The sequence below is a fragment of the Lissotriton helveticus genome, chromosome 2_1, assembly GCF_964261635.1.
Source record: "Lissotriton helveticus chromosome 2_1, aLisHel1.1, whole genome shotgun sequence".
NCBI classification, from domain to species: Eukaryota; Metazoa; Chordata; class Amphibia; order Caudata; family Salamandridae; genus Lissotriton; species Lissotriton helveticus.
The window spans coordinates 195196514-195223112 of NC_136059.1; the positions used below are offsets into that span (position 1 = coordinate 195196514).

Below are 26599 nucleotides of genomic sequence, written 5' to 3' on the forward strand. Positions count from 1 at the left end.
AGTATGGCAATAAGTTAGGAACATACATTAAGTATCTTGAGGAACTTGGCTTCTTGGAACTGTTGTATACAGATTGAACACCGTGTACAGTAGGGGTTTCATATCTATCCATGGTTGATTGTGAACTGGACTACCGATGAAGTGAACGTTATAGGGTCAATTTTGAACATAACACATGCTTGCTGCACCTAATGGAGTTCTATCTGTGATGGCATACTCCTGAGTTATTTTGTACTTACTTTCAGGCCTCTAATACCTCACCTCCATCTTCACAGTAACCTTCCCGAACAGATGGAAACACGCAGACGTCAGACCCCTCCTAAAATAAGCCTCTGCTGTCCCCAACAATCTCAAACGTTATCAGCCGATCTCCCTGCTGCCCTACCCAGCCAAAGTACTTGAGAATGCTATCAACCAGCAGCTCAGCAAATTCCTGGAACAAAACCACTTTCTGGACGCATTACCATCAGAATTCCATGCCAACCACACGATTAAGACCGCTCTAATCGCCACCACAAACGACATCAGAACACTCCTTGACCATGGAGAAACTGTGGCGCCTGATCCTCCTCGACCTCTCTGCGGCGTTCAACACCATCTCGCAAAACACCCTCCTAATCAGACCCTACTCAGGCATACAGCACAACGCCCAAAAGTGGGTCACCTTCTTCCTTACAGGACGCACACAGAGCATCTGACTACCTCCCGTCACCTCAGCACCCAAAGACGTAATATGCGGATTACCACGAGGATCATTCCTCAACCCCACCCTTTTCAACATCTACATGACTCCCCTCACAGACGTCAACACATCCCACAGACTCAACAAAATCTCCTACGCAGAAGACACTCACCTGCTCCTCTCACACATTGAGGACCCCTCCAATGCCAAATCCAACTTCCACAATGCCATGAGCAACATAAGCAAATGGATGAGAGACAACTGCCTCCAACTCAATTCTGAAGTATTGATCTTCAGCTGGTGGCCTACAGAAGTCGAACTTACACCCACACCGACTGACCATGCACGCAACCTCGACATCGTCCTCGAAAACCACCTGACCTGGCCATTCCCAGTTGTCCATTTTCTGGGAGTTAATGCCATCCACATCTAGACCTAGGGACATATGGGAGCAGTTTGTGGTGTGGGCTCGTGGGCGGGGTGAGGAGGGTGGTGCTGCACCATTGTGATTTGGAATGGGCGGTCTGGGCGAGAATATTGTCCAAGAGTATGGATTCTAGCACAGGGCAGGCGGACTACAGAGGCAAGGCTAGGATCACTTCCATACATAAGAATCCAAAAGGTATGCATCACCTGTAAGGGTGGGCACAGATTTCCATGCTGAGACTTTCTATGGTCCCTTGTTAATGTTTATCTGCACATGTACTTTGACCACTCTCAAGTTTTTATTCCATATAGCATTGTGGACCGAGCACGCAAACATCACACTTGTTACTGATATGGAATGTGAAACAAGATCAATTATGTCATGAGTCTGTACTGGCTATTTGGTTTGTTCTTTTATTTTTATTTTGCAATGTTTGTTGCATTATATCAAAATGCCAATAAAAAGAAATACAAAAACAAAGGCCCGCTCCAGCGTTAAAGGCCCGAGCCGAAAATGAGGGCCTTTAACAATGGAGAAGGACTTTAATAGCTGGTATAGCCCAGTTATGAAGCGCTATATGGCTATTGGAACATTCTGCCAATAGAGGGCAAAATGTTCTTAACAAATTTAAACAAAGGCCTCTCGGAGTTCGAGGAGTTTAAATTCCCTCAGGCTCCGAGAGGCCTTTGAAAACAACATTGGAATGTTGCTTTGCGGGCCTTTACCGGCCGTAAAGGCGTGGAGCACTCCATTGTCATCAATGGAGCTCCCAACGTTCCAATGTTCTAATATGTCCTAGCCTACAAAAATGTAGCCATGAAAAACCAGTAGTAAGGTAGTAAAATTAGTGAAATATAGATCGTGAAAAAGAGGTGAAATAAAGATGAAAGTAAGCCAGTTCTAAGTAATATTCACAAGGGATGTAAAAAATCAGATCTAGTCCTCCCATACTAGAAACGCTACTTACATATTATGTAGGACTTAGTAGTTAGGGTAAGCTTGTCGTATAAACTTAGCAAAGAGTCTGTTCTGGGTCCTGTAATTCATTACATGAATTGAAGTATACTTTGCTGATTCAGTTTAATGTGTAAGCTTTGCCACACGCTGTAAATAAAACAAATAGTGAGATAAATAAATAAATAGATTCCAATAATTTATGTTGACAAATTTGTAATCAACCACATGCAGGGCTAAAAACACTAGTACAATTACTGACCTTGCATGCGTGAACCAGATCCAAAAGTTTATTGCCGCCATGGCAGCAGACTATAGGAACGTTAAAATATTGTGGTCTTCAGACTAAGATGATGGATTACTACAAACTGGACGCTTTGTACCAGTGCCAATATGTCTGCCATTTTGTAATGGTGCAACACTAAACATATTGATGTTTAATAAAGTATTATGAGGAAATCTTCATTAATAATTTAACCAAGGCCAAACTTATGGCAAAAAGTAACAAGAATTTGCAATGCAATAGATCTCAAACGAATTTTCAAGAGTTTGAGCTATTGGGAATTCTAAATGACAATGCCTTTTAGTGCAGCAGAGTTTTTTCCCTGCTCGTGCTCGCGAACGGTAAGTCCGCGTCTGCAAGCTGCCCCTCGGGTAGAATTTATACCAGAGCGGCAGGAAGACAAGTGTGAACGGCAGTTCGCACTGTACTCTACCACTTGCGGAACTCCGCAGAGTTTTTTGTCACTTCACAGAGTTCCGCATGGCAAAACTCTGCGAACTACGCCCAGGCTTATTAATGTGTTGTTTTTAAAACAGATCATTAAAAGGCATTGCCATTTATAATACCAATAGCTTAAACTCTCGCAAATGCAAGACATATTGCATTATAGATGCGTGCTATACATTTTTAAAAAAGTGTTAGCGTGTCCTGCCTGCAATAGCAAGCAGGACAAAGCTATTTAAGAAAATAGTGCTTGGAGGTTGTAATTAAAGCCTACTGAGTAACAACACACGTAACGGGGTGTCGCCATTGGAGGTTACAAAATGAGACAAGGCGGTACTAAGGAGGGACTGTTAAGCCTTTTGACCAATGAATAGCCACAGTTTACAGTGGACAATGAAGCAAGCCAATGAAAAAAGTGGGCGGAGAGTGAGCGGAGCTTCAAGTCCATAACTGAATACAGCATGCCTCGCAGAGAGCTTATGCGCTGCACAGGCTCGACCTAAAAATAGTATGGAATTGATTATAATGATCCAAAATGTATTTTACACCAAAAGTAACAATTTTAGAGCCTTCTGTAGTGCATACATGCAGGAATGAGAAAGAAATGAAAAGCAGAGTAATTGTGTATAGGTGCAACAAGTACGATTTTGATCAATAATTGCCCGCCATCTACATAAATGAACAATTGACATGTTTTACAATTATTTCCTCATGTTAAATTTTCCGAAATATTCGACATCTTTGTTTTCCAAAATATTTCTACACTAAAGAAAGAAATCTTGTAGTGAACAGTCCATATATGTCACCTTTACCATTGAGATCTAAGCACTGCATTAGTAATATTTACGAGCCCTATGCTACTGAAAAAGATGATGCATCAATAAGTAGTATCGCTAGATTGTGCCCATGGGCAATACACATTAGACCTATGTTACTTCAACAGAAGCCCTTTATTAAATAATACAGCGAACTGGCTTCCTTTGGTCTTTATTTCTGATGTTGTTCTGATCTGTCTACCTATTGTCCAAGAGAAAACAAGCTCTATCAAGGTACCTAATTGGAGAGCTAACTTTCACCTCTGACCTCTTCCTCAGGATCTGTATTTCACAAATGTTACTACTTTGCTTTCCACTGGCCACTCCCTGATCGGTAATCTTTTTCCAGCACATTAACTATTCTTGGGTTGCTTTTTACATCTCTGTGTGTATATACAAACACACACGTGAAAGCAAACTATACGAACCGCAAGTTGGGAGGGAGTATTTCTTTATCAGTAATCGAGATAAATGGAGTCACCGAGTGACGGGGCCTTTACTATCATGACGGCTATTCTATTCTTTTCCTTATAGGAGCACATTTTCGTTGACGCTGTTCAAAAATCTTGACTTCTAGTAAGACACCAATGGCCACTTTGTCATAACTACATTATTGTGAAGCTATGACATACATACGAAAGGCATAGCATTTCAGCCTTTATTGTGTAACCATTGTAGCCTTGAAAACGTCCTAGCTTGGTGCAACACGTGTTGGCTGCCAGATGTTTATGTACACATTGTCTTCATCAGGACCTGTTCGAGTACTTGAAGTATTGACAATAAAAGCGGCTGAGTAAGAAGAGCGTTCGGATCACTTCCTTGACTCAATTAGTACCAAATACTTATTGATTAAGGATGCTCAAGTGTCCTACTGCGCTGATGGATTTGATTGGAACTCATTTTGGGTTACAACATTCTTTACACCCCTTTGGTAGCAGGGTGTAAGACACTGTCAGAAGCACCTAATGTCCTGGCCTTTGATTACTAGCATTGTGGCACTATACAAACCCTCATTATATAGTTCCCTGTGGATGTGTGATTAATCCCACCCACTGCTACCTAACTTTGTTGTTTTCGTATAACTGAAGGGGTGGGTGTTTTGAGGGGTGTGGAAGTAATCTTGATTAGAGTGATTGAAGGGGTTGATTAGGGTTCTATAGAGGGGGTGGAAGTAACCTTGATAGAAGTGATTGAAGGGGTAGATGTGGGCTCTATTAAGAAGATTGAAGTAAGCTTGATTGAAAGGGTGACGGAGGCCTCAATGTAAGAATGCACATGAAATGTAACTGAAAGGAAGAACAGAGGACTTAAAAGAATGAGGTGGAGGAAACTGGTTGTAGAGATTAAGGTCCAAGGGGGGAGTGTAGTGAGAGATAATTCTGTTATAATTATAATAATGTATCAATATAGCACCGTTGAGGTGTGGTGGCCACCAAGTCTTTGGTGATGATGTGTGTTTATGGTAGGAGTGGTTAGACTTTCTTGATGATGTTGTTGTGCATCTTTTCTTGCCTTATTCTCTGAAGAAGCTATTTCTGTGTCTCCGGGGACAGACCTAGGTGGGCTCACTATCTAATAGCAATAGTAATGCCTTATTTTCAATTATTAAACCTCGTCCCCAAGCATACCAGACTTACCAGTGAAGGGTTCTTATACTTGAGGTTTGTATCTGATAGAATGATGACATGGAACACCATAGACGTGTGGGATTATTGCTCAAACTGGCAATAAGCAGGGTGATTTTATGCGGCACATCACTATGTTTGCATACTTCCAATCGATTGTGTACATTTAACAGAGATTTTATTTCACTATACATGGTTACTCTAGGAGGACTTATTCACAGGCACTGTAAAATATAGTTTATCGGATAAGAAAAATGTTGATGGATACAATATTTGTGCATCATACGATTAGACTTGAAATCTCAGACCTGAAATCCTTCTTGATTCCGTGGTAAATTCCAAATTAGGATCTAACTGTTTTGTGTATAGCACAGCCTTGTATCCTAAAATAATCTGAACTGTTTCCTCCATTGTACTGTACAGCTGTGAAGGGACAGAGCTTCATGATGAGGAATGTCCACTTGGAGAAGTGTGTTCATGTCGCCCACGAGAGGGTGTCTCTGACAGAGTGCGAACCTCACTCCCTTGAGCAGCGGTGGAGCTGGGATTCTGAAGCCAGATCGATTGTTAGCCTTACGAGCAAGAAGTGCCTTGGTGTCACCAAGATGAACGAATACGCAGTGGTGACTTTGGAATCCTGCGGTGACCACGAATGGCAACGCTGGGTGTGTACCAAGAAGGGTCACGTGATGCTGCACAGCCAGGGCCTGTACCTGAATGCTAAACATGGGACCAACAAGATCTTTATATCCCGGGAGAAGGGCAAATTCAGCAAGTGGAGGACCCTGGGCAATGATCTGATCTGCAGTAGTGCCGGTGACATGGAGTGGTACAGCCAGGTCAGAGTGGTGGACCTCGCAGAGACACCAGTCCTGTTCTATGAACGTAAGAGCCAGCATTCACCGATCACTCATCTTTCATTACCTACCTTCACATAGAAATCATCTCATGGACTAACAAGGACATAGGGAGGCTCATTCCGGGGCAACCGGTCACATCCCATATCACTCATCTACAAAACTAATATCATAAGAGGCTTGAACCTGATTGTGCTTCCTGTATTATGATCATTTTCCATTATGTGGTTTTCTGCATTACAAGGTGTTGCACTGCCATATTTTAGTAGGAAATTATCAAACATGGCTGGTGGTGGAGGGTGGTTGACTGCATCAGCAATGCCTGTACAAACGAAAGCAAATATCACAGTCTAGGGATGATTCTACAAATGTTTTGCAAGCAGCAATTAAATCCTATTTACTCATGCGCTTACCTAAGTTGCCTTCAGATGGCTGGCACCATTGTTGTTGGCTCAGTTATCAATTTTGTAGACCTGCGCCCATATTAAAAACACCTTTGTACTTTTTGATGATGTTTGCATGATAGGAATGAAGCAAATGTAATTTGCTCCAAGCTAAAAAAAAAAAAACAATTCCAGGGGAAAAGAAGCTAACTGATGTCATGCAATTTTTGCTAGGATTTTGATTATACCTGGAGAGACTAGATCAATCTTTCACATTTGAAAAGTGAAGAAAATGTAGGTTTTTCATGAGAAAGGCAGAAATATTAAAATGACTCAATCGCAACTTCTTTTTCACATGTAAGTTGAAGTTGATGCGCAAAAGTAAACGCTGAAGACCTCTACAGGCACAAATGACAGGTCAGGATCTGCAACCATTTATGTAACTACTATGCTGTGTTATGTTACTACTTCAAATAAATCCACTTTAACTAATAAGTAGTAGTGGAGACGCAGGTTTTATTGGGATAGGGGCAGGGGAGGTTTTTTTGAAAGGTAGTGAGCATCAAGAAAGGTTTACATTTGTGGGTATTCACAAACATTCCTGATGGTATTTACACCCAATGTTGATCCTTGAGTGTCAAAAAGCTGCAAAAGAGCCTCAAGAAAATGTTATGGGAGGGCAGGCATAGAGATTTCGCCACCTGAAAAATATTATCCTGGTGGAGAAAAATATATGTAGGGTGGGGCCTATGGGCCTAGAGGGATCACGATGGAAAATCTGTGGGAGCCTTACCAGCCATTTTCCGCCATTGGCATGTGTTTTGCCATCGGCGTAGTCATGGTTGAAAGCATCATCATTGGGTCTTTTTAGCCTCCACCAGGAGGTGATCCTGAGGGGTTGACTGGGATCTACTCATAAAATAGTGAATTAAAATTACCTCTTATCATGGAATTGATTTAATAAAGGATATGGTATGGGTAAGGTTAAAAGCAAAGTTGGATGTGAAAATAGGATATGTAATGTAATCTTGACATCACATGTGCCTTTGAAAGTGGAACTGCCTCCCATTCACAGCAAGGATAAGATGACACTTGTTCATTTGTATCCTATCGAGGCTATGAAGAAGAGATTGGCAAATGCACAATCGGTACTAGTCCCTTCAGTAACACCCTCAGGGCCACATACTCACCCTCTGAGATCAGTGGATACAACCACTGTCCATTGACCATGCGTGAGGGGCTTTGTTGGGCAGGTACAACATACACACGTGCAGCAGACAGCTGCACACTAAATGTAATTGGACATATAGCATAAGAGCTCTGCACTTACATGTCCACCCCCCCCCTCTTAGCAGGCCCTGTGTCAATCCCAGTACCCAGAGAGTCAATGTCAGTGCCACATGTGTATCTTTTATTGAAATTGAATATTCTATACCAGCTTTTTCCAAGGGCTGATGAGGGATGGCCATAGCCTCCCTCACCTTAGGTGAAAACATTATGACAATACTTTTGCCAACATACTTTCCTAACTCTGCCATCCAGGGCACCATTAAACCAATGCTGATTGTTAGACTTGACCCTGCACGCGCACAAAGGTTTGAGTAAATCAATACAGTAATCACTGTGATGTGATCATTTCTGTATTTATGAATAGCTTGATTTAGTGGGTTCAATAGACACTGAGATTTCTTTTTCCAGCCATTTCATCGCATTTGAAGACCTGGATGCTCGGATCAAGTTGTCGGCCGCCCGTTGGGAGCACAGACTGTGATCACTTTGTAGGTCCGATACAACAAGTCCAGATAGATGCTGGTTCTGAAGAGCTCGTGTGCATGTGTGGGACCACTCTTCCATGACTCCCCTCATCTTTTCATGTGCTGTTGGGTCAACTGTAATACTCTGCTTATGAAGTTCCTGGAGTGAAGTAATTTTTGCCAATGAACTAGGGCATCAATACAAATTTTCACCTCATGATCTTCTGATCTAAGGCGTTTTAGGTCATGAAACAAAGTGCGCTGTTCAAGTTGCTCCTTGCTGATTAGATTTTGTGGGGGATAGCATTCGTGAAAATAATATTGTGTGTGCTCTTCTTGTTTCCTCAAGCAAAAGTCATTAGCACTTCTGAACAGATGGAAGCTTTGTCCGAGAGCTCCTGGGTCAACCCTACAGCCTCCACCCCACTCTCTGACTACAACAGCACTGCAGCGGCGGGGAAAATCCAGAGCCTCATTGCGGAAGATGGTAAGCCCTTCACTTCTAAATTTTTTGAGTCTCTTAAACATGTTTTCAGCTTCAGCAGAGGACATAGCAGAAAAGTATGAAGCTCTAAATGGTTGGTACTGAGGTCCAAGTGAAATGCAGCTGCCCACATTCTTAAGCATACGCCCATCCTGGACGCACCTGAGGCACATATCTACCTTACACAGATGTGTGGAGAGAAGACAGAATACAGTCACATCTGGACTTTAGAGCTGTCCTCCAATGAAACATCTGCACCGTCTCCATCCCTTCCATCAGGTGTGTTCTATTGCCCTGAAGAGAGAGATGCCCTCTCGTGCCTATGCAGAAGCAGCAGCTTGAACACAAAGTCATTGTGCTTAATCCAGCAAACACCCTTTGCTTTGCAGACGCCCGTCTCCCTATTCACTTCCTTCCTTGATCTGTTAATGAAGGCTGGTTACCTCCTCCTTCTGCGCTCCAACCTGCCCACAGCAGCAGCTGCGCCTGGAGCCATCCCATGTAATGTCCACCACATTAGGGCAATAGCCATGTTGTTGTCTAGGCAGGGTGTGTGCTTTGCCCTGAAAAATGCAATCTGTCACAGATAACAATGCGCAAGCTCCCGCAAAAACCTAAGTAGTGGTCGCGAACTATCCTTCTATTAACACTTTCCTGACAGCCTCGTTGTTTACCATGAAAGTCACCTTCTCATTCTGCCCACCCTTCTCATTAACAGGACCACGGGGAAGAGTTCAAAGAATGCAAAGTTGAGGGTCCTCGCATTACTAGTTACGCACAAAAACCCCTTCCCAGGCAGCATCAGAGTATTTCAATCATTCAGGACTGGGAATCATCTTTGGGCCACATTAGCACTTCATTGTAATCATTCATTTTAGATGTCAAGTCGGCATATCCCACAAACCAGTGCTCAATTTGTAAAAAAACAAAATTAGTGCCAGGGCCCTCGTCAGGAGGCCATCACAACTTGGACCACCCATTGCTACTGCCAGTGATGCCAATGACAGAGCCAACATATGTACTAACCATCTCACTGGTACACCTGTGACATTTCAGACTGTTCGAGGCCCCCAAAGCTGTAACAATGGATTGGGTGACTGATAATAGTTGTTTTTAATGTACATTCAATTAATAAACAACTGTTCTCCTGCCAGGGGCGTAACACAGGCCCCCGCAGCCCACGCGGTGCGGGGGGGCCCCTAGCTCCAAGGGGCCCCCTTGGCACTGAACTCTGGCTGAGAGAGCTCCTGATTGAGGCCAGAGGGGGGCCCCCTAAGTACCGTGCAGGGAGGCCCCCTCACCTTTCGTTACGCCAGTGTCTCCTGCTCATCTATTAATTACTCAAACAGCACCGCAATGTGGCAACTGTCATAAGTGCTGGTGTTGACAATTTATTGCCAGTAACCACGGGTTCAAATGAAGCAATGCCACACACTATTTCTGTGACTTTTATCCAGTGATGAGGTTTTTTCATATATTTGAAGGACAGATCCTTATCTGGTGCCCCCGCCTTCTGTGCATAGTTCAAACATTCTGGATCTTGCTGTGGTAATTTCAACTCTCATCTCCCTCTCTGTAACACTTTTGACACCAGCTCTCAATTTATGCAGGTTATTAGTCGTCAACCTGAAGGACACCATCGCCACCAAATCCAGTTAAACTGCTATTCTCTTCGGGCTCTTCAACTGTATTCAAAATGTTAGCACAAAACTTTCACTCACCATCATCAGGTAGTACGTTACTTGCTCTGACCCCAAATGCTGGCTTCGTCCTGTTTACTGAGTGGCTAGAAACATTCCGGGCCAACCAGTAGTAACTGAAGGGCACACATCATATCAACACTTCTCGCGCTCAACCACGGCCATGCCCTTCTCTAGTCTTATAGCGATTTGTGTGTTTCAGTAACTTGCAGAGCACACCATGATCTCTACAATCATATAACAAGCTGGCCACTGGCACGATGAGTGATGAATCAACCTAAACTCCCCTGCCACTTAGAAACTATGCAGAATGGTGAGAAATAATGTCTGGCAGCAGAATAGAACTAGCTGGGCATAGGTTCTTTCGTCCCTTAACATTCTTGTCCATCTTAACCTGTTCCACGGTCGGGTTTTATTTTATTTATTTATTTATTTGCTTCTATAGCGCCGGACTCGACCCCCTGAGGGGTATCTCCGCGCTTCGCACGCTGTAGATATCAGAGAAAGGTGTCTTGGGTACTAAACGGGTGGGTGTCTAAGCTTCCCTAAAGAGGTAGGTTTTTAGTGCCTTCCTGAAGGAGAGAAGATTGGTGTTCTGACGCATGTCCAAAGGGAGTTTGTTCCAAAGGGAGGGTCCTACATAAGAGAGAGCACGGCCACCCTGCCTTGCCTTTTTAATAGATGGAATTTTTAGTAAGAATTGGCTGTTGGACCGCAAAAGACGTTCCGATTTGTGAATTTGAAATTTCTGAGCCAGATAGTAGGGGCCTGATCCAAAGAGACTTTTATGAATGATACAACAGATTTTAAATTTGATTCGCTGGCGTACAGGCAGCCAGTGAAGTTCTTCCAAAAGAGGCCTAGATGGAGTTCTTGAGGGAACATTGAGAACCAGTCTGGCCGCGGTGTTTTGGGCCACTTGGAGTTGGTTGATTACATGTTCATTTGCCGAAATTAGGGGGCCATTGCAGTAATCCAACCGACTTATTACAAGCGCCTGGACTAAGGTCTTTCTGTAGATATCCGATAGATAGGGGAAAAACCCTTCTCAGAAGGCCAATTGTCCGGAAGCAGGATCCAGTCACCAGATTCACATGTTCTTTTAGGACCAGGTTCTGGTCTAGTCGGACTCCCAAGTTCTTAACTAATTGTTTTGGACAAGGGGTAGGTCTCAATTCCAGAGGCCACCAATCTGGAGACCACAGGAGATTTGCGTTCCCAAATAGCATGACTTCTGTCTTGCCTACGTTACACTGGAGGCAATTTGAGGCCATCCAGTGTGATACCGCTCTCATGCCTTCAGCAAAGGAGTTCTTTATTTCTGAAGTTAAAGTCTGAAAAGGGAACAAGAGCTGCGTGTCGTCAGCATACGACACAGGGGTAAACCCATATTGTCTCACAATGTCAGCAAGGGGGGCCACAGACACATTAAATAATGTGGGACTTAGGCATGAGCCCTGCGGAACCCCCTTAGTGAGCTCCCTAGAGATGGAATGATAGGAGCCCAAGCTGACACTTTGTGAGCGGCCTGTGAGAAAGCTCTCTAGCCAGGACAGAGCTACGCCTTCAATCCCCACCTGCTGCAACCGGCCGAGAAGAATCTCATGTGACACGGTGTCAAAGGCTGCAGACAGGTCTAACAGCACCAGAATCATGGAGCCTCCTCTATCCAGTGTCATTTTGATGTTATCTGACACGGAGAGGAGTGCAGATTCGGTGCTGTAGTTGGGTCTGAACCCAGATTGAGAGTGGTCCAGACCCCCTGTAGCCTCAACAAACCTTGACACATGGGTGTTTACATATTTCTCGGCCAATTTGCTTATGAATGGTAGTAGGGAAATGGGGCGTAAGTTGGATATTTCTGACCAAGGCAGGGCCATGTTTTTACGTATGGGGTTTACTACCGCCTTTTTCCAGTCTTGTGGAATTTGTCCCTCTTTGAGAGATAGATTGATGATTGTCTGTATCATAGGATACAGAAGATTGCTTATTAAGGCCGTTGTTTTTGCTGGAATGAGATCTAATGGGGAGCCGGTTTTAATACTACTGATCAAGGATGAGATTTCTGTATGACTGATTTCAGGGAAATCAGTTAACTTGGGTTGGTTATTATCAGGGGGTGTCAGAGTATTTTTAATGCTAGTCCCGGGGTTTTTAGCCATTGTGATTTTTTGATAAATGGTGTCAATTTTTTCCTCAAAAAAGAGGGAAATATCATTACATAATGATTGGCTAAATTCGTCAGGACTCTCACGAGCCAGGGGCTTTACAAAGGTCTGTAAGATCCTGAACAGCTCTCTAGAGGAATTCCCTGCTTCTGCTAGCTGTGATGTTAAGCTGTTCTTTTTGGCTAGCCTGATGTTTTTATAATAGGAGCTTAGAGATTCTAGGTGATTTTTCCGGCTTTCTTCCGTATGTGTCTTTCTCCATACCTTTTCTAGTTTTCTGCAGCCCTGCTTTTCTACCCTCAATTGTTCATTATACCATGTCTCCTGTTTTGACATGGGATATTGTTTCTTAAGTTTCAGTGGGGCTATGAAATCAACAGCTTCTTTAAGGGTTGTGTTATATTTGGAAAGAGCTGACTCCACATTATCTTTTGCTGTGATAATCGGTTCTTTCCATACCTTCTGGATTTCTTCTAATGTGACCTTGTGCCATTGTCTACGCCATATGGGAGGAGCAGGCTGTTTTTTAATTGGTTTTTGCTAATCCGGGGAGAATGAATTCAACAAGACAATGGTCTGACCAGTTAACTCGAGTAGGGGGTCGACAGCATAACTTGGGGCCATTAGAGAAAATCAAATCTAAGGTATGGCCTCCTATATGAGTAGGACCATTATTTTGTAACTGAAATCCTAATAAGGAAAGGTCTGAGAGCAGGGACAAGGTTTCAGGATGGTCGGGAATATCAACATGAAAATTGAAGTCACCTACTAACAATACATTTTCTTTGGCTTTTAGGTGTTGTGCTAGTAGTTCTGTTAAAGATAGAGTAAATTCCTTACTAGGCCCAGGTGGGCGATAAATCAGAGCTCCTTTCCAGTTTTGTTTGGAGCTTGACTTTATCTTGAAAATCATCATTTCCATCGTTGGACAGCAACTTTGCTCAATTATGGTGACTTTCAGATCTTCTTTATATACTATTGCTATCCCGCCTCCAGTTTTTATAGGGCGGTCGAGCCTGAGAATGTTGTATCCTTCCGGAATTCCCAAAGCAATAGCTGGGGTGGCATGCGGTTTTAACCATGTTTCTGTTAAAAAACATATTTCGGGACTGGTGGTATGTATAAGGTCCCAAATCTCCAGATAATGTTTGGGCAAAGAGCGTACATTAAGAAGAAAACTTTTCCAGCCCTTAGACACGGGTATTTGTTTAACCACGTGTCCAATAGAGATAGTAGTTAGGGTTGCTTGAAATCTGCAATGTATGCACGAAAAGGGACCCTCCAAACATGGCCATTGATCACGGACACAGCCCCCTTCCTTCGGAGGACGGAGATAATGTAAGGGTTTTAATTCTCATCCTTTTTTCCCGCACATGGTTCTGTCTTAAATCAAACTAAAACCTTAAAACAAATAAATTTCAAAGACAACTTTGTTGACTGCCTTTCTGGATAACGCAGTAAACAATTCACCATTTCCCTAATCTAAATGGAATATAGGCCTTGTCCCAACATTCCTTTTACAGAACCCCTATCTCTTGGCGACCCTGGCTGTGCCATAAATTATACTAAAACCTTAATTGAAACCTTTCAAAGTCAACTTTGTTGAATTCCTTTCTGGATAATTCAGTAACCAATTCTCCATTCCAAATCTAACTGACCCAACATCCATCTACCAGATTCCCTCTCTCGGCGCCCCATTGATGGACTTGCAGATTGAAATAACATTTGACCAGCGGGAGCTTACCACTGTGTGTGCGTTACTTTTATCAGAACTGACTTGGTGACTGACAGCAAACTCTCTGTTAAATGACCAGACTACTCTTATTAGTGGCAAAGATTGTATTCGAACCTCTCTCCTCCTTGGGTGGAACAACTAGGAAAATGGGCAGATGGCATTAGGAGGCGACCGGTGGTATGAACTGATGACAATGTCCTAGAAGGTGTCATACACTGGGGTAACTAGTTCACCATCACACTGTCTGATTGACACTTTTAACAGCCCTAGATTCACCATAGCAAGGACAGGCAACCTCTCCAATACTAATCTGTCTAACCCACCATATGACATTCACATACGCGTTGCATTGCAGGAATGTTTCGAATAAATCCTGGATATATCTTGAATGTGGATGTTCAAATATCAACATTTCAGTCTCCTAGCCTAGCCCCACGCACTCCTCTTTTGAACGCTCTTTGTAACGTTTCTCACTTAGGAGTTTTATATACATCCATATACTCTCCTGCCAACATCTTTGCTTCTGTGGTCTGAAAAAGGTAGCAATAAAGTGGTTTCTGCATCCGTGGACAAACAAACCCACACCACAACCACAGTCCCCTGTACTCAATTACCATAGGATATTCGCCCCAGCTGCTGGTGTTCCATCCACCTGGCATGCTTGTGGCTCTCAGCTGCCTCTCATCTCTTTTGGACCAGTAACCCTCCTGAATGTCATGCTCCCTGACTCCCCAGAAGCACTAAGTACTGTTGTGTTTACCCACTCAGTGGGGGGGAACCACTCACCGGGCATTCTGTTGGTTGGTCTTCCGCAGACGCGCCATTTGGATGACCTGCCATCACTCCATGTGCTCCTCACTAGTGTCTGCAAAGCATCCCACCAGCTCTTCCCTGGAGGGAGTGCCTGCTCTTGTACTTCATCCACTCACTTTCTTTCGGCCCAATGTCTACAGCATTATCTACATTGTCTTCAGTGGTGGTGCACCAGCAAACTATCATCACCGTCTCCCCTGTTCTTGTTCTCTTCCAACAGCTAAAAAATGCGGATATGCTCTTCCTCATGGAGACAGGAAAACATTTTAAAAAGTGCACAATAAGACTTGAGATCGGTGGTTTCTTCTGATGAGTAAGGCTCTACATGAACCTTGGCATGGTTTAAAGAATTGCATCCTGTAAATGCTAATATAGTGTTATACATAAAGTGCATAATATAATCCCACAATCTGCATTTCCTGAGACCTCAACTAGGGTCAAAACTTTTGCCCAACCCCACAATAGCGTAGAAAGCCTCCATTAGCCATTCATCCTGGATCATGGATCCTCTCCAGGAAAGACCTCACTGAAACAATCAGTAAAGATGCATCTTCCCTCCCTCAATCTCCACTCTGAGACATGCTGGATAGCGCACTGATGCCAGATACCCGCTCGCTGTCCGTCTTCTTGCTGCTTGATGCCCATCAAAGCTTTTATCCTGGTTCAATCATACTGAACTTTAAAATGTGTAAATAATGGCAGGTGTTCAAACCTCCTCCGCCCCATTCTTTTACACAGCAGCATGCAAAATCCTGTCTTTTTCAACCACAACCATCACTGTGCTGCCAAATCACTCTTCGGCTTTCGCCAGTTTTTGAGGAGATTTCATGAACTACTACAAAAATAAATGTTACAAATTGGTGAAAGGTCCATAAAAGGAAAACACAATAACAGTGTTTGAATTAAATAACAATTGCATTTATTTGTTGAACATCTCAGTACAATATTATTTGTTATTAATTCTTCATTATCATTTTGCAAGTTCATATCTTCATGTAGTATATAACATTACTTCTAAAATTCAGTGTTGCTCGTTTAAATATTATTGATTTAGTACAGTCAAATTTCAGTAGTCACTTTCCATTCATATTATTAGCTCTTGAGAAGAGTTGATTATGCCCTAAAGAAACAGCAGTTTACTTTAAGCTGCTGAGCAAGTGTTGGTTGTACAACATCAAAGACACCAGTTATTTCAATTGATATGAGCGGAAAGAGACTATTGAAATATGACATTGTTTGACTTACTACATCATTAACATTTTAAACTCACAACACTGAATTATTTTCTGACTCTTAGGGATTCATGTCTTTCTCCTGGTCCGACCAGAGGTCTACGTCTAACATAACCTTTACTGTTTCAGTTGTGGGACACGGCGAGAGCCTGGGTGGTGATGGTAGATCTTCTTAAAAATCCGACTGATGACGATGACTGATCCTTCCGGATATGCATGTCACCCTTTACTACATAAGAACACAACCATAGGCCGCAGGGTGAGAGGGTAAAATGTAAAAATGTAAATGTCAAGGTATTTGTAGAGCGCACTGCCACCAAGCAGTTTCCTGGCGCTATTACTCATACCGCTGTGGAACCCTTCCTGGCTTTCCCTGTGAAGTGTCCACTCCTGGGCACCCCCAGGGTGAAGCCAGGCATCCTAGCACTGTTGGGGCCGGTGTGGAGGTTAAGCAAGCTATTGCCCAGAGTTGCAGCGTGAGACCCATGGTTAGAATAGGCACCGAGGCGAGAATTGCCAGGTCCGAGGAAATTGAGCCCAAGACCCCCCGAGGCGGGAATTGAACCCTGGTCCCGGGCCAGAACTCTGCATCAGGGTCTGCCGCTCTAACCATTGAGCCACACTCCTCCACTGTAGGGTAGGTGAGAAGATGACTAACGTGGGTGCATCTTCCTAGGTGGGACATGGATCACTGCCATAGGGAATCCAACGGAGCGTGCAGGATAAATATTGTGCAACAAGTGCGCTGTTAGGGAGAGCGGCATGTCTGAGGGGAGAAGGGAGGTGGGGCTAATGGGAGGGGGCCAGGGTAGGGGGGAGTGAGTTGGGGGGGTGGGTTGTGTTTTTTGTTATCTGATCTGGTAAATAGGTGTCGACAGTGCTCGCATAATCTTGGAGCAACACGAATGAGCCCCTTAGGGTATATGACACAAGCCGGATAGGATATGACTCCTACATTTGTTGGACTACTCTCCTCGCGAAGAAGAAAAGGGCGGTCTAGACGAGCTGATGAGAAACGGGGCTATGTCTTGATGTGGTCACAACCGACTGTTGGGTTCTGCATTTATAATGTATTGTGCGAAATATGAAAATTGAATAAAGTATGTTTAAAAAAAAACCTTTACTGTTTCAGCAACCAACTGGAAGCTCGGAATGCTGATCCTGAGCCCGCTGGCCTTCATCACCGGACTTCTTATACTCGTCCTGAACATCCACTGCAACAAGTAAGTGGGATTCTTGTTGGAAGGACTGGATTACCCTAATATGGGGCCCATCACCTAAAAGCCTTTTGCAGCCTTGCTCATTTAAGTAAGCTGGGTAATGCAACACAATGGTATTTTCTTCTGTAAAGTAAAGCAAGCTGCTCTATACCATAATAATTTAAAGAAGGATGCTACCAGAGGAGGGTCTACTACAAAGGAAAGGAAGGGATGTGAGGAAAAAGAATCCAGATCTGCACTTAATCTGATGGGAATTATTTGCAGACCCTGCAGGGATTCAGACAGCAGTACTTGAGCTTGTAGTTAGAGAATGTCCCTATTAAGTTCCATCACTGATGTATATAGCACAAATGGCAGTCCCTATGGTGCTTTGTGCTTGTTAATGAATGCAGGGAGGTGTCTTCACTGTATGTCTAGAACAGTTTCAGCATCCCAGTCTTGGACTTGAAAGGGGTTTTAGAAATGAAGAGGATGCAGTCTGTTGTGACACTCATTTCATTCACAAAAACAGATGCGTGGAATGCTTGGACCCGGTTTATCATTCTTAGAATAGACTGGAGCCAATGGAATATTGCCATGTACACTGGTATTAAAATAATACTCCACGAGATGAAAAAGTTTATATTTCCAGGTTACATCCAGGCATTTTTGGGTGTTCCATCAGCAGTTCATTTCCACAGTTTTGACTCTCAACCTTGGAACCTTCAGGGGAAAACCCCAAGGGGATGTGGACAATGACAATACCAACAGAAGGAAAGGGTGAGGATTGGGTGAACCAAGGAGAGGAGGGAATAAAGAGATAGGAGAATGGAAGAATTAACACTTAGACACATGTTCAGTTGTTTCTGTTTTTGGAGGCAGTAGAAGATTTCGAGCTGGAGTTGAGTAGTAAAGTTACTTACAGAGGTGGTCTTGTACCAGCTAACAGAGGTGAAGATGACACAAACTTTGAATGAATGAATGAAATTTTTTTACAGCGCAGACTTTGCCCAAGGGCATCAAGGCACTGCAATACAGACCAACATGCACGCAAAACCGATTTCCTGCTCAAACCCCTCTCTCAGGGAACAACCAAGTCTTCAGAGTCTTTAGAAAGATTGAGTGTACTCGTTGCCCCGAAAGATCATCCGGGAGAGAGTTCCAAACGTTGCCAGCAGGGAATGAAAAGGCTCTCCCGCCCCATCTCATTCTTTTGAACCTCGGAACCACAAGGAGATTCTTTTTTGCTGACCTAAGGTTCCTCGAGGGCACATACTGTTGGAATATGGTCTTAATGCCCGATGTGTCCAGGCCGTAGTAGGCGCTGTGAGTGAGGCAGAGGGTCTTAAACACAATTCTGCGTTCCACCGGGAGCCAGTGCAACGAATGGAGAGAAGACGAAACCGAATGATGTTTGGGTAGATCCATCACCAACCTTGCAGCGGTATTTTGCACCAACTGCAGGCAGCGCAGCTGACCTTAGTTGATGCCTAAATAAAGGGCGTTGCAGTAGTCCAATCGGGACAATATTAACGCGCCCAGCACTTTTTTACGTGCTTCAAATGAAAGGAACAGAGAAATTTCCTTATAATCCGGATGAGCCCAAAACAGGTGGCCACTGTCCTAGAGACCTGCAAATTCATGGATAGGGAATCATCCACCACCACTCCCAAATTTTTACCATGGGAGACAGGAGTTGGACAGGTGCCTAGGGAGTCAGGCCACCACTCCCTAGACCAAATGTCAGTCCTGTCCCCAAAAATCAAGACCTCCGTCTTCTCGCCATTCATTTTTAGATAGTTTTGTACCATCCATGACGAGACTGCTGATATGCAGTTTTTAAAGTTCTGCGAGGAGTCCCTGACATTTTGCATGATTGACACCATTGTTTGGGTGTCGTCCGCATAGGACAATATGTCCAGCCCAAATGATTTCACCACCCTTGCAAGCAGGGCCACATAGATATTAAATAAAAGTGGGCTCCGGGAGGAACCCTGAGGCACTCCGCAGACAAGGGGGGTAGAATCCAAATAGAAACTTCCCAGTTTAACTGTTTGAGACCGCTCACCCAAAAAGGAGGTGAGTAGGTCCAAAGCCAGGGCCCCAACCCCTATCTCCCTGAGACACTCCATCTCAGGGGAGACAGGGTATCGAATGCTCCGGTGAGATAGAGTAAAATTAAGAGGGTGGTATGACCAGCATCCACCTGAACTCGTATGTTATCAAAACCCACAGTGAGGGCAGTCTCCGTACTGTGACACCTTCTGAATCCATGTTGAGAGCCATCCAAAATCTGATGCTCCCTCAGGTAGGCACTCAAGTGAAAGTTGAAGTGGGATTCTAAACTTTTCGCTGGGACCAGCAGAAGGGAGATGGGACGGATTTTTTTTAGATTTGACGGGTCTAATGAGGGCTTTTTTAAAGGTGGCCTAACCACTGCCGCCTTCCAAACCGGAGGATACTGGCCCAGTGAAATGGCTAAATTTAAGACCGTGGTGAAATGCGGGATCAGAGCCGCCTTAGCCGTTTTCAAAACTTTTAAGGGACAGGGATCCAAGGGCGACCCCGACTTAACTCCATCAAGTAGGTGCTCAACTGCTTCAGGCGTAAGCTTTGGAAAAAGACCTGAGGTGGGTGTGCTGCTACTCATAGACTGGAAGGCCAATGCATGGTTCCGGGCTGGACTGGCACATCCGTCTATTAGGACTAGAAAGAGGTAAGTACAAAGGAGTTGTCTTCAAGAAGAATTACCCAAACACAGTCTTAACTTGCTGAGGTTTACCAAGGAGTGTAAGTTCCTGATTTGGGAACTGCAGGGCTGCAAGACTTTCAAGGTCACAGCGCTGATGTTATTTTCTCAGGATGGAAGGTGCCAGATGATGTTACTTGTGCATGCAACACTGTGCCTGACTGGGGTAATGACGAAGTGATGTCCTATGATATTCATTTTTTTTAATGAGGGTGCCCTCAAGTACCACCCTCTACTGATAATACTGATAATCATACAATAGTGATTGAATATGCATGATATTAGGTATCCTCTATAGTTAACTTCTAGATTATTAATAATCAAATATCATAAGATGAAAACTTGTTTTAACTTCATGATTTCCATCCAGAGACCTAAAACCTGACTCATTCAGTCTAAGTATTAGACCCCGCTTCAGTGCTGCGTTCATTACTTTGTTACATAATTTAACCTCTTGGTTTGGGTACAGAACAAATTAGTACAGGATCTTTTAACTCCTAATACATCTAGAAACATTGCACAGTAAAAAAAAAAAAAAGTATCGTAGGCATCAATACCAAACACTTCCATTGTGATGACAAGTTTAAAAAAATGTGAAAAAGTGAAAGTCATCCACCTCCTAAGAGAAATCGAAAATCTAGAAAAAGTGACCATAAAACATGTCATTGTGAGTGTATCTTCTCGCTACTTTTATACTTGAGTGCAGCTGAAGCAAAACGGAGAGATATATTATAATGCTGATTTTGTTCGGATATTGTTGGGAAGAATGTGGTCTGTGTATAAATCCATTCTGCTGTTGACAGTGTCAGTTATGGAATGAAAGCAAATGGTCAATTGAGATGTATCTGGAGTAACTAATCTGTAATACATCTCACCTTTTAGGAAGAGGAAAACTATTTGTGCTCTAAAGAGCTATCCGCAGACCTGGCACGGGGTAAATTTGGCAGACGAGAACGCGCCACTCGCTGCAAAAGGGGGGCTGGCACAGCATGGTGGCTTAGCCTCCCGCTCACCTTCCCTGAGGCACGGGGAGATCCTGATCGAGTGGAAGGATGGGACAGTCACCCCTCTCTTCGAAAGCAGCTACCAAACAAACTGACACCGCAGGACACATTCCGGGACATTTGCAGAATATGTTCCATCGTGAGCTACGAAAGGACGATTTATAGATGCATGTTGTTTTTTTTAACAATGAGAGATTTGGTCAATAACTTTATCCTTTATGACAATACAAGAATAAGTTGTTCTGCCTTTGCCTTCTCACTGTGTAGAAACATTGACCAAATGTGCTTTTGTCGCTATAACTAGCTACTTAGTTTCTCCCACAATGTGGAAGGTTTTGTAGCAAAGAATTTGGTTTTATATGTTTCTTATAATCCTGAATTTACAATAATATGCTATTCTAATGTACATTTCTTTTCATGTTAACCAGATGTTGCCTGATGCGACCCCACTCCTACTTTCTCATTACAATGCAATGAGTTACTCAAAAACACTGCTGTTGCTCAAACTTCATTTAGTGACCAAACTACTATAGGTGTACACTTCAGTTTGCCTGATATCGTGTTGCAAGTCCAGCAGTATTCTGAGGAAGGCTGGGAGAGGGTCCAGGCTGTAGGGTTCACCAGCCTGTAAGCGGGGAACATCCTAAGACACTCCTAGTTCCTCTCTGATCAATGGAGCAGAGGTTCCCAGACATTGACCTACCTATTCTGCAGTGGTTCCTGTTTGCTTTACTGCAAACATACCCATAATGACATTTTTGGGCATTTTCAAGGTGGCACAAATGTTGGGCCACACTAAACCTGGGCTCCGAGGGTTGGGGGAGTGTACTGTGGTAATGCCAGTGTCCTCCCACATGTAACACTAAAGGCTGGTAGGATAAAAGCAAAGTCCTTCAGCAACTAGACAGGCGACCACACCATATTTGCTCCCTTCGAAGGGCACAAAACTTTTCCATGTGCGTCAGACAGGCCTGTCATACAGGATTTGACAATGGAGTGTCAACGAGAATGGCAGAGCCACCACCCTGCATATTTTATTGATTTTAGAGAAGTCATCTCTGCCCATTTTGGTCCACGTATTGTGGGCTCCTGGGAGAAATTTCACACCTCATTCAAAGCTGAGCATTGGCTGTGAGTAGCTGGAGTGATAAATCAAGTTAGCCTCGCTGAATGCTCAGACATGTAAAGGGTAACTTTCTAAAAGTTACTTTTCCCTAATGTTTATTAAAACTCTGACTTCACCATTGAATTGGATTTTTAATATATATTAAAAATAATGATTTAATTATCTTTCTAGCTAACTTATTTCTCGAGATAGCAGTATTTTAATCTGCATTCTAGTTTTTTTACACAGGGCAGTTTGGTCTGCAACAGAGTAAATAGCTTTTTGGGCCCCATCACTGTAAGGACATGTTACCATTAATTTTCTACATGTCCCACTTTAACATACCATGCATACTACTTTCTGGGCAACAAGCCTTAAACAGGGGTGATTAATACTTAAAAGGAAGGATTTGAGCTGTCAAAATTGTAATTTTAACAGGTTGCACAGCAAGTTTAAACGGTGGCAGTCAGGCGACAGTGGTAGGCTTGAAGTCATATTTTTCCTTGTCATGCTAGTGGATGTCACAATAAATGCTGCAGTCCACAGGTGACATTTAACTCTCCATGGATGCAGTTTATACACCTTACACTATAGGTGTATAGGACAGTTAAATGCACCATTCAAGGATTAGGCAATTTCTACATGTTTTAGGGATCACAGCATATACACAAGGCACTGAACAACAGTGTCCCAGTGTGTAGAGTCTAAAAACCAGCAATACAATTCAGCAAATAAATGTGAGTGAGCACGCAAAAAGGGGGATTTCTCACAATGCCCACTTCATGCATTATAAGATTAGAGTGGTTATGGCTTCTAGGACTCTCAGCTATATTGGGGATAACTTGCATCCTCCCTTCCGCAGTTCCTCATGTCACAGCCTAACAGTGACATTAAGAGCCACAAATTGAGTGGGGGGAGAGAAAAATACTGTAGCACCATGACTTCCTTATACAGTCCCCAACCAGCCCCCTCAGAATTAAAAAGGACCTTGCAATGAATATGCACTCATGAATGCACGCAGTCCAATTAATTCTTAGTCTTCTAATATGGGTTCTAGGATGCAAGTACGAACGAGTACTTATTCAATGTAAGCATGGATTTACTCACTACCTATCAACATTTTAAACAGTAGAACTAGGTTTCAGACCTGGTCTTTGCTCAACATCCGGTGATTCTGGAACCAGGCTTGAGTCCTGGTTTTGGCTCAACATCCTGTGATTCTGGTCAAATCACTTAATCTACTGTGCCTAGAAATTGTGTAATGAATTCTGGTGCTAATAAAAAGCGCTGTAATGCCCATGTGCCATGTTCGCTTTATATAAAACTGAAAAATAAAAAAAAAACTGTCTGTAAAGCTACTTTAAAACTTCCCTTAGAAGTTGAACCATATCCACCACGAACTGCTGTTTGAAAAAATCAGTGCAAATAGTCTTACATCCAGTTGTTAGCATGTTCTTTATTATATTTTGAACTATTGGCTGAATATAGTCGTATGGCAATCATTTTTGCAAAGTCACGTACACATATCGACATCTGAACCTTTTAGAAATCCTCCAAAACGTGCAGCAATGCCATGTGTGTGCTATATAAATGCCATATGATCATACAATGCAAAGGTCAAACAGAAGCCACTCACATGAGTTTTGCACAATGCATAACTCCGCCAATTTTAAATCAATTAGCACTACTTGCATTCTCCAAACTTCAGAATTATTGGCACCTACTTTGGGGGGGGGGGGGCATAATTAATGATCGATCTTACCAATATATGTAATTATAGATGGGTAATTGTGAGTTATAGAGATGATTTTCACCAAGGGGTTCTCAGTGACATCAAATAGACCACCGGAGCAAAGCTTGAATTGTCTATGATGTCACTCGGGACCCCAAGTTACTGTCTGGGAGTTTCTATATCGTTCTATGTTGGCAGGTTTCCATTCGTGGGCTTTTCTATCAAATTATCCTCTTAGTCATATTAGGTGAATAGAAGCAAACTGTTACTACAAAGGCATTGATTATCTGGCAAACTCCCCCCCGCCCCCCTCCCTCCCTCCCTCCTAAGCGGGCCGTGTGAGGATGCGTAAAGTTGCAGCAGGAAGAAGAGGGCAAGTTCTGTCATGTTCTTTCCCTGCCCCTTTGGCATGTCCGTGCCATTACCAACACTCCGTCAATTCCTGACGCTCCCAAGACGTCATAGAACACGCAAAGCCTGCGCATGCGTGGTATGTTACCCTCACATTACAGATGGTGAATAACGTGGACATTCGCAACAGTGCTTATCTGGACACGCAGGGGTCAGCGGAGGCATGTGTTAATAATTGCTGCAGCCTACGAATAATAACTGCGTTAACCACGCAACAGCTTTACATTTTTACAGAGATGTTCTTGTTGTTTCCTTTTTCAAAGGGTTTCGAGATTTCTTTGCAATGTGGAACTGGTAAAAAAAATGGTACAGTAGTTCGTCCTTTTGTGGTATAAACTCTCGTTCTGCATTGATATGGATTTTTGAGGAAGCTCATACATAATGCTATAATGTCCTTACTCTCTTTATTTAATGTAGGATTATGTTTATATGATAAGCTTGCTTTTTAATGAATTTAAATAAACTGTATACTGACTTCAAGTTTCTACTTATTAATGTTTTTTGTTGGTGAATTCCAATAGCAACAGAGTACTATAACAACTTGATACAAGATGTCATATTATTGGTTTTGACATTTGTAAACTCTAACAGGGGTTATTAATACCTACGGTAATGACACTCAAGTTATTGGCTAAGATGTATGAAAGGTTGAGTTAGACTTCTAATAGTAAAACTCTACTTTAACTTGTCATATCATTGGGTTTTGCTGTTTCAAAACTTTGTAAATACCATGTTATTAATTTACTGATATTCTGGTTATCAACTCAGTATGAAAGGTTGAGTATCAGCCTTGTTTGAATTTGAACACTTTGCCTGCAGGTGAACAAGGGCCTATTTCACTAAATCATCTTGCTGGCACATCTCCATCAGATTCTTACCATAAAACGTGTTCTGCAACGTTTCTGCATCACCTGCTTAGAAATCTTGGTATCAGTAGTGTATTGATAACGTACGCGCTAGGACCCTTGCGGAACTGAGCGAACTCTGAACAGGAACTACGTAATATGCTGGGAGGTGTTAAGGTGTGATTAAAGGAAGTATGGCATTATTTGTGCAGAGTGTGGTTGTATGTTGGAGTATAAAGATATCTATGAATCCGCTCTGTATGTGGTGTAGTTCATTTATGTGCGCCAAAGCTGGGGACGGCGCTACAACTGGCGATGAGGATGAGATGCGTGCCCAAGAAGAACCAGGCTGCTGTCTCTGAGAGTTTGCAATGGTACAGCACACTGCAGGTGCGTGCCATATGTGCCTCAGATCAATGCAAAACAGCTTGCAACTGGTGCATGTGGAGTCAAAACCCTGCTCCAGCTTGTACGTGGCTGCAACTGAAAAGAGAATTAAAGGCCCTGCAGAGGAGCATATTCAAAAAGCCCACCATGAAATTGCCAGTGAGGTTGCCGGCAAAGATGCTGTGTCTGGAACACACTGCAGTAGTCAAATGAAGCAAAGACAATGGCAGAGAAAACCAGATACAAGATACAGAAATCCATTCACTATCAAAAACAGAAAGCCGTCTATGATCTCGAATCAGACGTGGAGATCCAGGCTCAATCGTGAGGCCAATGCTTGTAGAAGTTGCAGGTAACATTCAACATGACAAACGCTGTCTGAACAGCATATACTTTTATTGGCAGTAGAAGGGGACGCGAGATACACTGCAGCTTCATTTCTGAAACCTCCAGCGCCGTTCGACACACACAAAAAACAGAACATGGGTTCCAGGTGAGCTGCGTAGGTTGAAACGTTCATTGACTTCATAGATGCATATAATAAGAAGACAACAAGAAAATTATTAAATACTTGAAAAAACTTGCAGGTGATGGAGTGAAAGTAGTGGTAAAGAAAGTCTCGCAAACTAATGCAACATAATACCAACAGATAAAGGAGTTTTTGGAAGCCAAATTCAATCCGATGCCGAACGTAGACTATGAAAGATACATCTTCAACCAAGCACAACAAGCTGGTGAAATGATGGATGAGTTGTTGAAAGATTTATTGCACTCATCAAACACTGTAACTTTAACAAGGACGAAAGCCATA

The 26599-nt window shown here is 43.1% G+C and overlaps 1 protein-coding gene across 1 annotated transcript in view; it reads left to right on the forward strand.

The window, feature by feature from the left end:
• LOC144817846 (uncharacterized) overlaps nucleotides 1–25025 on the forward strand; it is a 239179-nt gene extending 214154 nt beyond the window's left edge. The window contains exons 2-5 of the mRNA XM_078674707.1: nucleotides 5654–6115; nucleotides 8574–8711; nucleotides 17489–17579; nucleotides 21187–25025. Coding sequence (XP_078530833.1) covers nucleotides 5654–6115; nucleotides 8574–8711; nucleotides 17489–17579; nucleotides 21187–21403 — 908 coding nt within the window. The 3' untranslated portion in view covers nucleotides 21404–25025. The remainder of the gene's footprint in view (nucleotides 1–5653; nucleotides 6116–8573; nucleotides 8712–17488; nucleotides 17580–21186) is intronic.
• Nucleotides 25026–26599: the final 1574 nt, after the last annotated feature.